The sequence below is a fragment of the Lynx canadensis genome, chromosome B1, assembly GCF_007474595.2.
Source record: "Lynx canadensis isolate LIC74 chromosome B1, mLynCan4.pri.v2, whole genome shotgun sequence".
Taxonomy (NCBI): domain Eukaryota; kingdom Metazoa; phylum Chordata; class Mammalia; order Carnivora; family Felidae; genus Lynx; species Lynx canadensis.
In genome coordinates, this window is record NC_044306.2 from 6,014,973 (window position 1) to 6,029,836 (window position 14,864).

Here is a 14,864-nt window from a genome sequence, read left to right on the forward strand (position 1 = left end):
TACACTGAAGTGATGTTTCTGATGTTTGTTTTAGTTACATTGGAATGTGTTATATTTATTTCTTTGTTTTCATTTTGATAAGAAAAGTACGAGCTTGTGTTATTTATAAAGATGTTTGGACTTCACATGGAAGTATGCTGGTGAAATGCTGGGTCACCCTGGTCTTTGCTTAGCAATGTGTAAAAAGTGGCTCATAGTGGCCGTTAAGCTCTAACATCCAAGAATAATCCATTTTCATTTTTTCCGGCTGGAAAAGATTAGGTGAGCTATGAGCGGCATAAATCTCACTTAAGTGCCTGTGTACTATATAGCGGAACTTTTTGTAACAATATTTTGAGCATATATCAATGTACGGCGTCTTTTTCCTCTTTCTATCTGGTATTTAGTCTCTGTCAGTATCTCTTAAAAAGGAAACAGACTTCTTAACTACTTATTTTTGGTACCTTATTGCTTATCTTATCTGTCTTGGTTAAATAGGTTGTATTAAGGTTTTGGTTTCCTGCCATTTTTTTTTTTTTTTTTTTTTGAGACAGCCAGAGTGCTTTTAAACTTAATAACAGATGAATCCTCTGGGGTCTTATTAAATGCAGATTCTAGTTCAGTAGGTCTGGGTCCTAAGCTTCTTCACTGGCTACCAGCTCCCAGGTGATGTGCAGGTTGCTGGCCTTAGGACCGTGTGCTGAATTGGAAGGTTCTAGAGACCAACTGGCCATTTCTGGAGGACGAGGTGGCACTGCTTCCAGACATAGACAATGTAGGGACAGGGGCTTTTCCTCCAGGAGGCTTAGACTCTCTCCACATGTCAATACGATACTCCACTGTGGGCACAGACACTTGAAAGTTTTAGTGAGTTGCTTATAGTCACAGTGATTGAAAATGGTGAATTTTAAATTTGAAGTCAGGCTGTCCTCAATTCATAGCCCGTAATCTTCCTGGCATCTACTTGTAGAGATAGCCTAGAGAATATTTTTATCTTGTACCACCTTAAACTTGGATAACTTTATTCTGTGGCTGCCCACCACTGTATGTGCTTTTGAAAGGTTAACAGATAAGAGACTGAGTTTTAAATATTTTTTAATGCTTATTTATTTTTAAGAGAGAGAGAGACAGACAGACAGAATGTGAGCAGGGGAGGGGCAGAAAGAGAGAGGGAGACACAGAATCTGAAGCAGGCTCCAGGTTCTGAGCCATCAGCACAGAGCCCGAGACGTGGGGCTCCAACTCATGAACTATGAGATCATGACCTGAGCCAAAGTTGGACGCTTAACCGACTGAGCCACCCAGGCGCCCTGAGAGTGCCGTTCACTGGCTGTGTGACCTGTAAGGCAGTTACACTCTCGAAGCTTCATTTTCCTTATCTGCAAAATGATCAAAAGGTCATCGAAATAAAGTACTGAGTAAGTTCTCAATAAATATCAATTATGGTCATTAAACAAGCATTTTTGATACCCATCAGTAGCCTTCATTCAAATCATACCTTGACCTTGAAAACATTATGCTCAGGGAAAGAAGCCAGACCCAGAAGGTCGCATAATGTCTGATTCGTCAGCTATGGTGTTTGTGGAATACACAAACGTGCAGAGACAGCCAGCTGGTGAGAAGTGGACTGGGGCATATGGGGAGGTCGCTTGCTGGGTACGGGGTATACTCCCAGAATGGTTATTTTGAAATGAGAGAGAAGTGAATATGCTAAATGCCACTGAACTGTACACGTTAAAATGGTTAATTATGTATTTTGAGAATGGCAACTCAATTTTTAAAAACCATCTGTGGAAAATTGCCTCATTGAGGGAGGCATTTCATCTGCGGAATAGGTTTATATTTTAAAATAACTGTGGAATCATGTAAAGCATTTCTTGATGTTAAAAGATGTGTTGGTAACACAGAGGAATGGCTTATTTTGGAACAAATATTATTGCCTTGAAACTTTGCCAGTTCAAGTTGGTCCTTTTGGAAGACCAGACCTCCTCTGTTTTCTGGCTCCTAAGTGTTTGGGACATAAGCACCCTATATGCCCTATTAATTTGTCAAAAATTATACCATTGATAGCCCCAACTTTTAAGCCTGATGTTTAACCTAGAAAAACTTCATTGCCACAACTATTTCATTAGCTACATGGATACATTTGTAACTTAAAATGGATAATGTTTTCATGTGACAGAAAGGTTAACTAACTCGCCTTTTGTCACAGGGCTGCAGAGAGACGGAGATTGGCTTAACCCGGTTGCCTGGATTCCGTGGTGTTAGTACATTATATTGTGTAGTTGTGGAAAAAACACAAATGTTATTCTCCCTCTAGGAGAAGTCAAAACAATGTGCATAGTAGCGAATTCTCTTAAGATGATGTTGTTTGAGCAAATTAATTACTCATAACTGAGACAAAGAATCTATAAACTCTGATGAGAAAACATTTATAATTTGATTTGTATTGTTTTCTTGTTAGCTTAAAATAGCAAAAGATTAGTAATTACTACTTTTGTTCCTCTTCTGTAGGAAAGAAGAGATTTGAGGGCATCCTGGGTAGCTTAGTGGGTTAGGCACCCAACTTTGTCTCCGGTCATGCTCTCACAGCTCTTGAGTTTGAGCCCCGCATCGGGCTCTGTGCTGACAGCTCAGAGCCTGGAGCCTGCTTTGGATTCTGTGTCTCCCCCTCTCTGCCCCTCCCCTACCCATGCTCTGTCTCTGTCTCTGTCTCTCTCAAAACTAAATAACCATAAAAAAATTTTTAAGGAAGAAGAGGTTTGCAAATGCTAAATGTATGTTTTACACCTCCATAAACGTTTACAGCTCCCGCAGTTGGTGGGTGCAAGAATGGGTAGGGCAGAGAGCAGTACAGATAACCCCAATCTCTTCTCAGTGATTAGAGCATGAAGTATGCTTTTGAACTATTTGACTAGATTCCCACAGGTTAAATCTGAGGCATAAGTTTCTGTCTGTCAGATTTGATTATAAGGTCATCAATGGATATGTTGAACAACATGAAGTTTTATATACAAAGAATATTATTGATGTTTCCCACAAAGAAGGCCCTCTTTGTCCATACCTGCTATCTTCTTACGAGTATTGTTAGTGCTACAACTGCATTTGAATTTACCAATTAAATATGGTAGACAGTAAGCTCTCGGGACAGGTCCAAAAACAATGACTGATTCAGCTGGCCATTTAGAATCTCAGAATACACTTAATATTACAGTAAAAAATTGTGAATATTAATGTTTTCAACACAATCAATAATGCTTTTAAGTGAGTTAAATCAGCTTTATATTACAGTTGTGATTTTTGTACTGGCAGTCAGTCATTAACCATTTGGAGTCATTAATTTTTTCAAGCTCAACCCAAAATCACTATTTCATGCCACTTTTCTCTCGCTCCCAACCTTCTCTCATCACTTGTACATTGAAATAATTCCACACTGTTTTTCCTCTCTTTAAAATTATTTTTGAGGGGCGCCTGGGTGGCGCAGTCGGTTAAGCGTCCGACTTCAGCCAGGTCACGATCTCGCGGTCCGTGAGTTCGAGCCCCGCGTCGGGCTCTGGGCTGATGGCTCGGAGCCTGGAGCCTGTTTCCGATTCTGTGTCTCCCTCTCTCTCTGCCCCTCCCCCGTTCATGCTCTGTCTCTCTCTGTCCCAAAAATAAATAAACGTTGAAAAAAAAAATTTAAAATTATTTTGAGAAGTTAGTAATTGAGCGTACCTTGTTTAGTGTTTTGCTTACTAAATGCTTTTAGAATAAATTTTTTTCTTAGCTGAAGAAAATTCTTATGCAAATAAGAAAACGTTAAGAAATTATTAAATATTAAGGAATTAATGTTAAGAGAAATTAATTTGGTTCTGGTTTGGAAAGTGACATGTAGGAGCCGTTGGGTGGCTCCCTCAGTTATATGTCCAACTCTTGATCTCAGCCCAGCTTCGTGAGTTCGAGCCCCACATTGGGCAGTGAGCCGATGGCACAAAGCCTGCTTGGGATTCTGTCTCTCCCTCTCTCTCTGCCTCTCCCTTGCTTGTCTTCTATCTCTCTCTCAAAATAAATCAATAAAAATAAAAGTGACATTTACTGATCATGAGCTACAGTACTTCCGACCACTGAATTTTCTAACTATTCTTTGGAGATTAGGAAGTCGAAGCAGTTAGTAAAAGCACCATGACCACTAGCCAGCACCACTATGAAATAACAATATGAACTTTTTAAATTTGAAAGTGAAGAAATACTGTGCTTTCCATACATAGATACATTCACTTATGCCCAGAAACACTTTGGGGTTATGCTTTCCTGTGTGTGTGTGTTTTGTTTTGTTTTGTTTTTAACTAATCAAATCAATCTACCTCACAAAGGAGTTCAAGTAATTGTACTGCTGTCACTGTTTCTCTTCTGCACTGTATTGGGGGAGCGGGTCTTAGTGCAATAATGGAGCTAAAAAAATATGCACACAGATTGGGAAAGCAGCAAATAAAACTGTTTATTCACAAAAGACATGACTGGCTACATAGAAAACATCAACAAATCTACAAAAAAGCTCCCACAACTAGTGAGTTCAGCAAGGTTATAGGGTGCAAGCTCAGTATACAAAATTCAGTTGTGTTTCTGTGTACTAGCAATAAACAACTGGAATCCTGATTTTTTTGATGCAATTTATGGGACGCCTGGGTGGCTCAGTCAGTTAAGTGTCCAACTTTGGCTCAGGTCATGATCTCACAGTCTGTGAGTTCGAGCCCCGCATCGGGCTCTGTGCTGACAGCTCAGAGCCTGGAACCTGCTTTGGACACCGTGTTTCCCTCTCTCTGCCCCACCTCTTCTGGCTCTCTCTCTCTCTCTCTCTGAAAAGTAAACAAACATTAAATTAAAAAAAGAAATAAAATGAAATTTATATTAGCATCCACAGAAATTAAATATTTAAATCTTGACAACATATTTGCAGGTCTATGCTGAAAACTACAAAACACTATGAAAGAAATCAAAGAAGACCTAAAAAAAGAGAGATGTACTATGTTCATGAATTGGGAAAATGGATACGTTTCTTGAAAAAATTTATTTATTTTAAGAGAGTGAGAGAGAGAGAGAGAGAGAGAGAGAGAGAGAGAGAGAGCTGTGCACAGGTGAACAGGGAGAGGCAGAGAGAAAGAATCCCAAGCGGGCTCCACACTGACTGGTGCAGGGCCTGACGTGAGGCTGAGTCTTAAAAACCTTGAGATCATGACCTAAGCTGAAATCAAGAGTTGGAATCTTAACCAACTGAGCCACCCAGGTGCCTGTGAATATGTATACTTTTTTTTTTTTTTAATATGTATACTTTTTAAGCTGTGGGTTGGTTCTCCCTTCTCCTTTTTATTTCTTGAAGTATAGCTGACATATAATGTTATATTCATTTCAGGTGTACAACAAAATGATTCAACATTTATGTGTATTAGGAAGTGATCACCATGATAAATCTAGCCACGCTCCAGTCACTGTACAAAGTCATTACATACTAACTGTCATTCCCTATGCTGTACGTTGTATCCTTGTGCCTTCTACCCCCTTCTCCTAGTTTTCCCATCCCCTTACTCCTCTCCTCCCCCCACCCCGGCAAACCACTAGATTGTTCTCTGTATACAGGAGTCTGTTTCTGTTTTGTTTTTATTTTTAGATTCCACGTATAAATGAAATTAGATGGTATTTGTCTTTCTCTTTGGTTCTCCCCATTTGATCTATAGATTCAACTCAGTTCCAATTACAGGCTCAGCAAGATTTTTTTTTTTTTTTTTTTTTTTTAGATATTGCCAAGCCAGTTCTAGTTGCAAAAGCACTTTTGAAAGAGAAGAGCAAAGTTAAGTTGGATGATCACACAATAGAGGAATCTAGGTGGTAGTTAAATGAGAACTCTCTGTACTGTAAGTCTAAAATGATCCAACCTAAGTGTTTTTAAACATCCAGTATAATTTATGAGGCTTTATAATAAAAAAAAAAAAAAATGGCCTACCCTGCCTGCCTTGCTGTTTCCCAGCCTGGATTTTCACTCCTAAATTAGCCTTCTGATAGTTTGCCTACATATTTCTAAATAAAATGCTTTTCTTGCTGGTTGTTGTTTTTTGTTTGTTTTTTTTAATTTACTTGGAGACATTGACTTCCTTCTGAGGAAGATCATAGTATGCCTGTATAGCTGTCTTTTAGTATTATCTACTCTTCTGTTCCCCAGTGTACTCAATATGGTTATGATTTTTAACATTTATTTTGCATGTAAATACACATTGACGCACACACACACACACACGAATGAGTATATGGGTGCTTTTTGAACTGAACCATGTAAGGTACTATGATTCATTTCTGGTAATTTTGTTTGTTGTTTTCCCGAGCTAATCATTGACAGTCATTTTGATTGCTTAGTTTTGTATGTACCTATCACCAACTCCCTGCAAAAATTTCTAAAAGCATTATAATTCTTCTCTCAAATACGTCTATATACCAGTTCACCTTCCAGTCTCATTTATTATTCTTGGAACACCACCCATGAACCCCTTTGTCTTCTTCCCCTTGAGACTGGTTCTGTATCATCTATAGAGCTGCTATTATCCAGGGACTTCCATCACTGTGATCCCAGAAATTCCATTCTTACTTGGTTTGGTCCATGTTTACAAGCTAGAGGATTTTATCAAATGGGTATAAAGTCATGTTCAGTTATGAGGCACTGAAAAGCTGATTGAAACTCTGCCTGCCTGAGTGGCTCATAGGCGATTAGATGTGAATGGAGGTGTTTGAGGTGCGAGCGTTGGTATTTGTGTCTTTTTTCCCTGGGTTGATTAGCATACAGGAAAGCATGGCTGGTGTCCTGCCGTGTCCTGCCTGCCTGCGGGGTTCTGTGCCGGCACCCTGGGGGGGGGGGGGGGGGGGGGGGTGGGTGGAGGGCTGGAGAGGTCTCCCCTATGCTTTCCACCACTGCTCTCACACAGCCTGTGGGACTTGGCTTTTCTGTTGTTCCAGCAGAGGGTGGGCTAGGGGGTAGGAGGTTTCTCCTGTTTACCCTGTTCGAAGCCCCATTTTCAGAGGCATCCGCTGCCACCAGTTTCTTTGCCTTTCAGGGAGTGTGTGGAGGGACTTTGGTGCTTCCTCTTGACTTCCTTTTCCAGACACTTAAGTCCAAACTTTCTTTGTCCTTCTCAGTCATTTGTCATTTATGTATCTGCTTTGCAGCTTCCAAGATATCACCCTGTTTTATCTGTGTGGACACTTTTCTCACTATTTTTAATTCCATCCTTTTATGTGGAATATTGGGAGGTTTTGAAGGTAAAGATGTGCTCATTTTGCTGTGTGTGAACCCTAAGCTGGCCTCGTTGTCTTCCTTGCACATGATGCTCTGTTTGACTTGCTTTCACTATCGATACCATTTTCTGGCTTGGGTTCACCGTAGCTCCACCGACTCGCACTGTTCAAATAGAATGATTAGATTTATATAAAATGAGAGAAGACCATTTGTGTTTTGCCTGGTGTGGAATGATCTGCATGGTCACACCTCCATTGTGGAAAGTTGTCTCATCAGTAGCTATGAATCTAATAATAAAGCAAGAAAGCACCTCCCATTTAAATTCACCAACAGGGTTCAAGTTTTATGAATGACAGTTCTAAAATGTAAAAATATTAGATTCATTTGCAGTGGATATTGAAATAAGTCAGCCCTCGTTTTAAGGGCTTTAAGCATGGGATTTGATCCTCTGTGTTTATGCAACCCAATTTCTTACTTTAGTTTAGCTTCTCAATTATTTTTATCCTATCTCATATATGATGAGAAATAATGTTGGGTTCACCTTTTAGTTCACTTACAGCCTTAACTGTGACCTTGCAAAGTAGATTTTCCCAATATTGGACATTCTACTAAGGTAAAGATAAGTTTGGCTAATGAAAGAACTGAAACAAAAAGCTTGCACTGTACTTCTGATTTAATGATTTCATTGCAATCAAATTAGTGTTTTCTGCTATCTCTGTTCAATATTAATTCCTGGGATGCCTACATAAATTAAATTTATTAATTCACTTACCAAAATTCTGTAAATGCCTTCTGGTTTTGTTTTCATGTCATTTAGAAAGGGACAAACTCAGAACATAAATTTTTTTTTATGAGGTTAAATTCAATTAACATTTTAATGTGGACTACATCTGAACTCAAATGCCACATGCATTTTTAAGACTGGTTCCTTGGATTCTCTCTCAGTGGTACCTTTTCAGTATAATTCTTTCACATTGCCTCATGTCTGAAATGAACCTGATCTTGAAACTGTTTTTTAATGTTTATTTATTTTTGGAGAAAGAGAGCGAGAGTGAGAGAACAAGCAGGGAGGGGCAGAGAGAGAGGGAGACGTAGAATCTGAAGCAGGCTTCAGGCTCTGACCGTCAGTGCAGAGCCCAAAGTGGGGCTCATACCCATGAATTGTGGGATCATGACCTGAGCTGAAGTCAGATGCCTAACCAACTGAACCACCCAGGCGCCCCTGATCTTGAAACTTTTTACATGTTATTTCCTGGGCTAATCTCAGATGTGTAGGGAAGGACACACATGTCAGTGTGTCTCTATAAGTGATACCATACACTGACTGATGAAAGTAAGGTAAACACTATGTTAATTCAATGTTTTAGCCACCTCTAAAGAGCCAGGTAGAAACATGATTTCAGAATACCATTTTTCTCGTATCTTCTGAAGACACACACACACACACACACACACCCACACACACATTTATGTTGGTTAGCCAACAGAAATCAAGGGAAAACAAAGACTTAACTGACATAATGCTGGTGTATACACAGATCCAAGTGTATGTGGAGCAGAGTCTCTGAGAACACAACCCATTACTTGCTCTCTCTAATGAAGGCACATTTCCCCGCGTTATACTCCATTCCCATCCTGTTATCTGGGGCCCAACACCGTCAGAGCTCTTTCTCTTGCCTCTTATGATTGTGTCTGGCTTCTCCCAGCCAGCAGTCCTTCCGCCATGTGCAAATGCCCCTGCATGCACACGGATGGAAGCAGGGTCCAACTCTATTTTCTTACCACTTCTTCCAAAGCACCCTTTAGCCAAAAAAAGAACCCGCTTTAATCCTGCCATGGCACGTGAAATTTCTCTCCGTGCTGGAACGTCCTCTCCCTTCCCACTGTGTCTCTCTTTGCCTGATGAAGACCCCGTTTAAAATGTCACCTCATCCGTGGACCCTTCCTTGATTCTCCTAGACCGAGTTAGTTTGCCTCCTTCTATAGGTTCCCACAGAACTGTTTTGAGAACCACCATTTGTGGTTTGCCTTCATGCCTCCTGCCAGAGAGTGAACTCCTCTGGGACAGGATTTGTGTTTTCGGGACCTAGCATGGGTTCTAATTCACAGTAGGCTCTCAGTCAGTTGTTCCCAGATGAATGGATAGTGAGCTGAAGAAAGCAGTTGTTACGTAAATAAATGTGTCTGTTTAAAGTAAGATCCAGCCCAGTGTTCAGAATTATCATTCAGGTTCTGTATCTTGTTATTGTCTTTATTCCTGTAGCATGCTCACTTTTTCTTGGAAATGAAATATTGCTGACTCACGTTGGAAAAGTACTAGCTTTATTTTATGAAAAGAAAATATTTAAGACCGATATCCCGTAGATGGGTCTGAACCTTAGAAACTACCAAACAGGAAGACTCCCTCCTCATCCCCAGTAGTTTGGCAAAAAGAACTTAAGCTTTATGTAGCAACTCTAGTAAAAAGAGTGAATTCACTGAATGTAAGAAATGAAAATTGCAGATAAAAAATAAACGTGGGATATGTAATTCAGTTTGATTATTTTTTTAGAAAATTCTATTGGTTCATAGAAATAGTAACAGATTTTCAGGGAATTGGTTCATCAAGAGAAGACTACAGAATCTTGAACATTACTGAATTAAAAACACAAACATTGTTTTGATCATTTAAAATATGTGGGTTCAAATAACAATAATAAATATTAATAATAATGAAAACTTGTTTATGAGACATCTTATCCTTCCAGAGTCTGGGAAGGATTTTCAAGTGCTTTAGGAGAACTTCTGAAAATACTCATCCATGTTAGAAACAAAGTCACATGCCAAGAGGGGTCGCTTTTTGAATTTAAGCTTCTGACCTATCTTTTCCTAATAAATGTTTTTTTTAAATTAATAAAATCCTGGAATATTTACTGAGGATTTCCTATAATGACTCCTTAAATTGGAAACTTGGAATTCCTAAAAAAGTAATTCATATGTTTGTTATTGGGGTAATGTTTAGTATTTGGCCTCCGTAGGATAAAACCCAGATTTCTAATCATGGTGAGACTTTTTTCTTAAACAAGCATTTATTATTCATAAGATCGATGCAACATGGAGATTCTGATGGCACTTTGGTGTTTAAGACACATCTGGTTCAGATCTATGGAGCGCACATTCACTGCTGGCTTTTTGTTTTGTTTTGGCTGCATCTTCAAAGTGGTTTATTGTCTACCAAGAGCCTAATGAATCTATAATAAATGTTGTGCTTATTGTGTCACTTGTAGGTACTGTGGTCTTTGGAGCTGGGTCATTGGATTTCCGAGGAGCCGTTTGAACTTTCTAACTACTTCCCCGCAGCTCCTGTAAGTCATATGTTATTTTATTATGGTGGATACAATTGGTGTTCTCAGGAAATTATTATTTGCATAAATACAGATTCAGATGTTTATTAAATTGAGATCAATTATGCTCACAATTAAAAACACATTTTCATAGAACTTAACACTTTTTTAATCTATTTATTTGTGAGAACAAATGTGGGAATGTGAGAACATTCTGCAAAAAATTGTGAGGAATGAAATCTGAAAGAATTTTAATTATAAAAGTCCTCAGAATTAAGAAAAACAAAATGAAAAAGGATTAGGTTCTTGAGAAGGTGGTATGATATATTGTTTACTGCTTTAAAAAATAATGCTGTTACTGCTCATAGAGATAGAACTGATAGGTATAAAAGTTGTGGCCAACTAGCAACATGATACAGTCCTTTTGTTTCCGATGCTTTTCCTAAACACAACTTCAACTTCACTGAATTTTAAATTAAATATTTCAAATGCTTAATGGAGATTCTAATTTTTTAAAAGATTAAGTGATAATTAAGTAGGTAATTTCACTTTTAATTGGAAGCAGGATCGTGTAGATGTTGGCTTTCATTTGCAAAAAAGTTAACTGGTTTGTGACAGAGTTTAATCTTTTGGAAGATTAATACCTGAAAGATGAACGGTGATTTTAATATGTGACTGGGGCTGGCATTGTTCATTGTTTGAGTATGCCTAGGACTCTCGTATAATAGGAGGTTGGACTCTGCCTTCTCATCATTGTAGTTTTCTAGGTTGTTGGGTTGCTTTTGTTTTCATTTTTAAGATCATTGTTTTGATTTCCTCAACTTTATAAATATTTTCTTAAGGAGAGAAGAAATTCCTCTCAGCAAGACTCTGTTTGAAATACCGTGTAAGGAACTGAAGTGTAAAGACACAAATCCCCCCTACTCTCTGTCATAAGAGAGTATAGTAACTCTGAACAACACAGTGAGGCTTGTCTTTGAAATGCATTTTACCTGCCTGCATGGGCACGTGATATAAATTAAGTACGTGGTTGCCAATTTTTCCTGTAATGTCATTCCCCACCTCAGTGTCTGCCATGTGGTCCTCGAGATAATCACAGAAACTTAGGGTTTCTTTTGAAGTGGAGCTATCATCCTATTAACAGATATTTTTTTTAACTTGATACAAAGCTGTGATACCTCTGTTGAACTTATAAAGCCTACTTAAATGTAATAAGACAAACTGTTCAAAGATGCGGAGGTTCTTCACTCAGTGTATGTGTGGGAAATAGTGTAAAGTGTGTAAAGTACAGCGAGACAGTGGAAAAAGTGACATGCTGGACTCTTCTGGAGTCCATAAATTGACTCAAACATGTAGCATGTGTTTTAAAATGTAGTTGGGGTGGGGCATATGGGGTAAAATAAATTACATAAGAAAAATGGAATAAAGGAAAAAACAGAATGGTGGAACAGTGTATGGTGAAGAAAGACATGAGGTAAATGCTGGTTTCGAATTTGGCTCTAAGCTTCCTAGCAGCAGCTGACTCCGAGGCAAATATGTGAGAAGTTGCTTCCAAATTATAAAGCATTCCACGATGTACATTAGTGTTAATTGGACTATGAAAACTTCAAATGGAGTTAAAACTTGAGGGGTTTAAAGTTTTGCAGCCCTTAAGTCCGTGCTCTCAAAATTTTCTGTAAAGATCTGAATCTACTCTAAATGTCAGATTTTTGTTTTGCACTCCAAAACAGTTACTTTTTTTTAAGTTTGCTGATCGACATTAAAAAAAAAAATGTTACTAATGCAAATTATTTTTACTAATAAAATGTTGCTAGTGCAAATATATTTAGGGGTGAAACTAGCTTGAGAAGTATAGCCTCGTAAGTGCTTTAAATAGAAAGGTTTTCTCAACCACACACTAAATTGTAGCCTACCTCTCTAAAATACGTCTGACTAGAAGAGAAAAAAAAAAAAAAAGACCTCTGTAATAGAGTAGCGAGGAAAGTATAGTAAAATCTGTTTGTCAGGGAATTAAATGCATAATCTTCATCATTAAAAAGAATCAAATTTTTCCTTGTTGTGAGGCACAGTCAGTTGTTTCAGAATCAAATTACAAAGTTGAAAATATTATCATAAATGTTCAATGTAGTTATCTAATAAGTTATATTTAATTACTAAAAATACCTTCATATTTAACAGCCAGAAAGAAAAAAAAAATAGTACAATCTTCATATAAACTGAAAGGACACCCATTTCTATTAATTTCAGAGATCTGGGAGGTTTCATCTTTAAAACTTGAAATAATATCTGAACATTAACTTAAAAGTGTGCTGTCCACACATATGTAAATATGCTGTTTTCAAAATGAAAGTTTAAAGCACCTAAGAGGAGCAAACAATGCGTTAGCTGTTTTTCCTTGTCCAAATAAGCTGCAAATAAGCACTTCCCAGAATGTCCCTGAATATAATATAGTTTAATGGCTTAGAGAATTTTTTTCTTTCTTTTAATTATGGTAGTGATGCTGAACTCGGGACATATGGATATTTATACAATCTATAAACAGTACTTAGAAGGACGCAGTTCCAAGGTTATCTGTACTGCGTAGCGTGAGAGTTCTGTTTTCCAGTTATTTACGGATGAACTCGACACAACATTCTTGGTTGTGACAACAGCGTCTGTGAATTGTCAGTCCTAAATTCGCAGGCCTCACTCTATCTTCCCATAGGCGTTCCAACAGGTCATCGTAACCAGGGTTGTGCTCGGGGTTCACGAGTGATGCGGGTCTAAGCGAGGAGGTGCGAGGAACTCGGGGCCAGAGCCCGTGGACCCCTGTGCACCGAGCGCGTGCTGTCCGTCTCGAGATGGTAGAGGAGACAGCATGAGGATGCGTCTTTGAGAGCTCCGGGATTAAGTCTTTGAAAATCGCACAGCCTGTCCCTCCTCAGGCGCGTGCGGGCATTTAGAAACCTGCGGGTCGGATCATCATGGTCGTGGCCTTGAGCGAGTAGCCTGAGCCTTTCCAGTAGTACCACTTAATGCCGCTGAACTTATTTGTGTTCTGCCTCTGCGGGTAGTACATTCCGTTCAAGTTGGAGGGACCGCACGCATCAAACCACCAGCCTGTGGAAGTAAGGCGCACAAGGAATTAGGACTGAGGCAACCCTACCCCGTATCTCACCACTAGAAACGCCCCACTAATCCACCAGTGACGCTCCGTGTGTTTGGAGTAGACACACGCAGGGATGCTTGAGCATAGACCGAGCCACAGTGACAGATGTGGGTGTGACGTTCCTGCGTCACCAAGGTGAAGTTCCAGTTCCATATGGCAGATGTTTTCACAGGCTCGTGCTGTGTGGAAAGGCCAGTTCCCCGTAGGCATGAATGGTGAGTGGTCCCGGTCCTGATTTGGTGAGTACCCCAGCACAGTGGAAAGTGTGGATGAGTCACAAAACTCAAGAATTGTTGGAAGGCTCTGCTGGCTTCTGTTCCAGTTCCAGGAACTTAGTGGGCCAGGCTGATTCAGGCTCCCCTCCCCTCCCGTGCTTTTTTTCTTTTTTAAATAACTCCAAGTTTTAAGCGCTCAGGAGAGCTAGATACGAAGGAAATCGTTAAGCCCCACAGACAGAAAGGAAATTTAAAGCTATCGTGGTGTGCTAAGGTGAGGGGGTGCTGTCTGGCACAGCAGCGGCGGTGGGGAGGTGGGTCCACATCTACTCCTGAATGGCTACCCTTAAGGGTTTTTGTGGTTTTTTTTTTTTAACTTAAAGGAAAGTTTTTAAATTAAGTTTATCTTGAGAGAGACAATGACAGCGTGAGTTGGGGAGGGACAGAGAGAGGAGAGAGAATCCCCAACAGGTTCTGCACTGACAGTGCAGAGCCCCATGTGGGGCTGGAACTCTCAAAACCACGAGATCATGACCTGAGCTGAAACCAAGAGTCAGGCGCTTGACTGACTGAGCCACCCAGGCGCCCCTAACCTTAGGGTTTTAAAGCTCTTAGCTAGACACAGGAGTGTGCGAGAGCTCTGGTTTTCAAGGAGAAGGAATAGCTTAGATCTACATGCATTAATCTAAAGCAGTCCTCGAAACATTGTGTGGAAGTCTACAGACAGTATGGTGCCATTTATGTTAGATTTTAGAATAACGGAAAAAACACCTATTATTGATGTCTGCATTCCTAGCAAACTAAATAATGGAAATGAACCTGAGTTCATTGGTTACCCCAAGGGGCAGGTATTTGTTGGGCGCCTTTAGTTGTATCTGTGAAGTTCTGTTTCTTTAGGTAAAAAATATTTTGATAATGATTCTATTATCATATTTGCACAT

General features: G+C 39.4%; 2 protein-coding genes across 2 annotated transcripts in view; one reads left to right on the top strand and one right to left on the bottom strand.

The window, feature by feature from the left end:
- Positions 1 to 14,864, top strand: part of MCPH1 (microcephalin 1) — a 271,811-nt gene that overhangs the window by 118,596 nt on the left and 138,351 nt on the right. Inside the window, 1 exon segment of the mRNA XM_030312052.2 lies at positions 10,504 to 10,581. Coding sequence (XP_030167912.1) covers positions 10,504 to 10,581 — 78 coding nt within the window.
- ANGPT2 (angiopoietin 2) overlaps positions 13,045 to 14,864 on the bottom strand; it is a 58,775-nt gene continuing 56,955 nt past the window's right edge. Inside the window, 1 exon segment of the mRNA XM_030312056.2 lies at positions 13,045 to 13,659. Within this exon segment, the coding sequence (XP_030167916.1) occupies positions 13,499 to 13,659 (161 nt within the window). The 3' untranslated portion in view covers positions 13,045 to 13,498.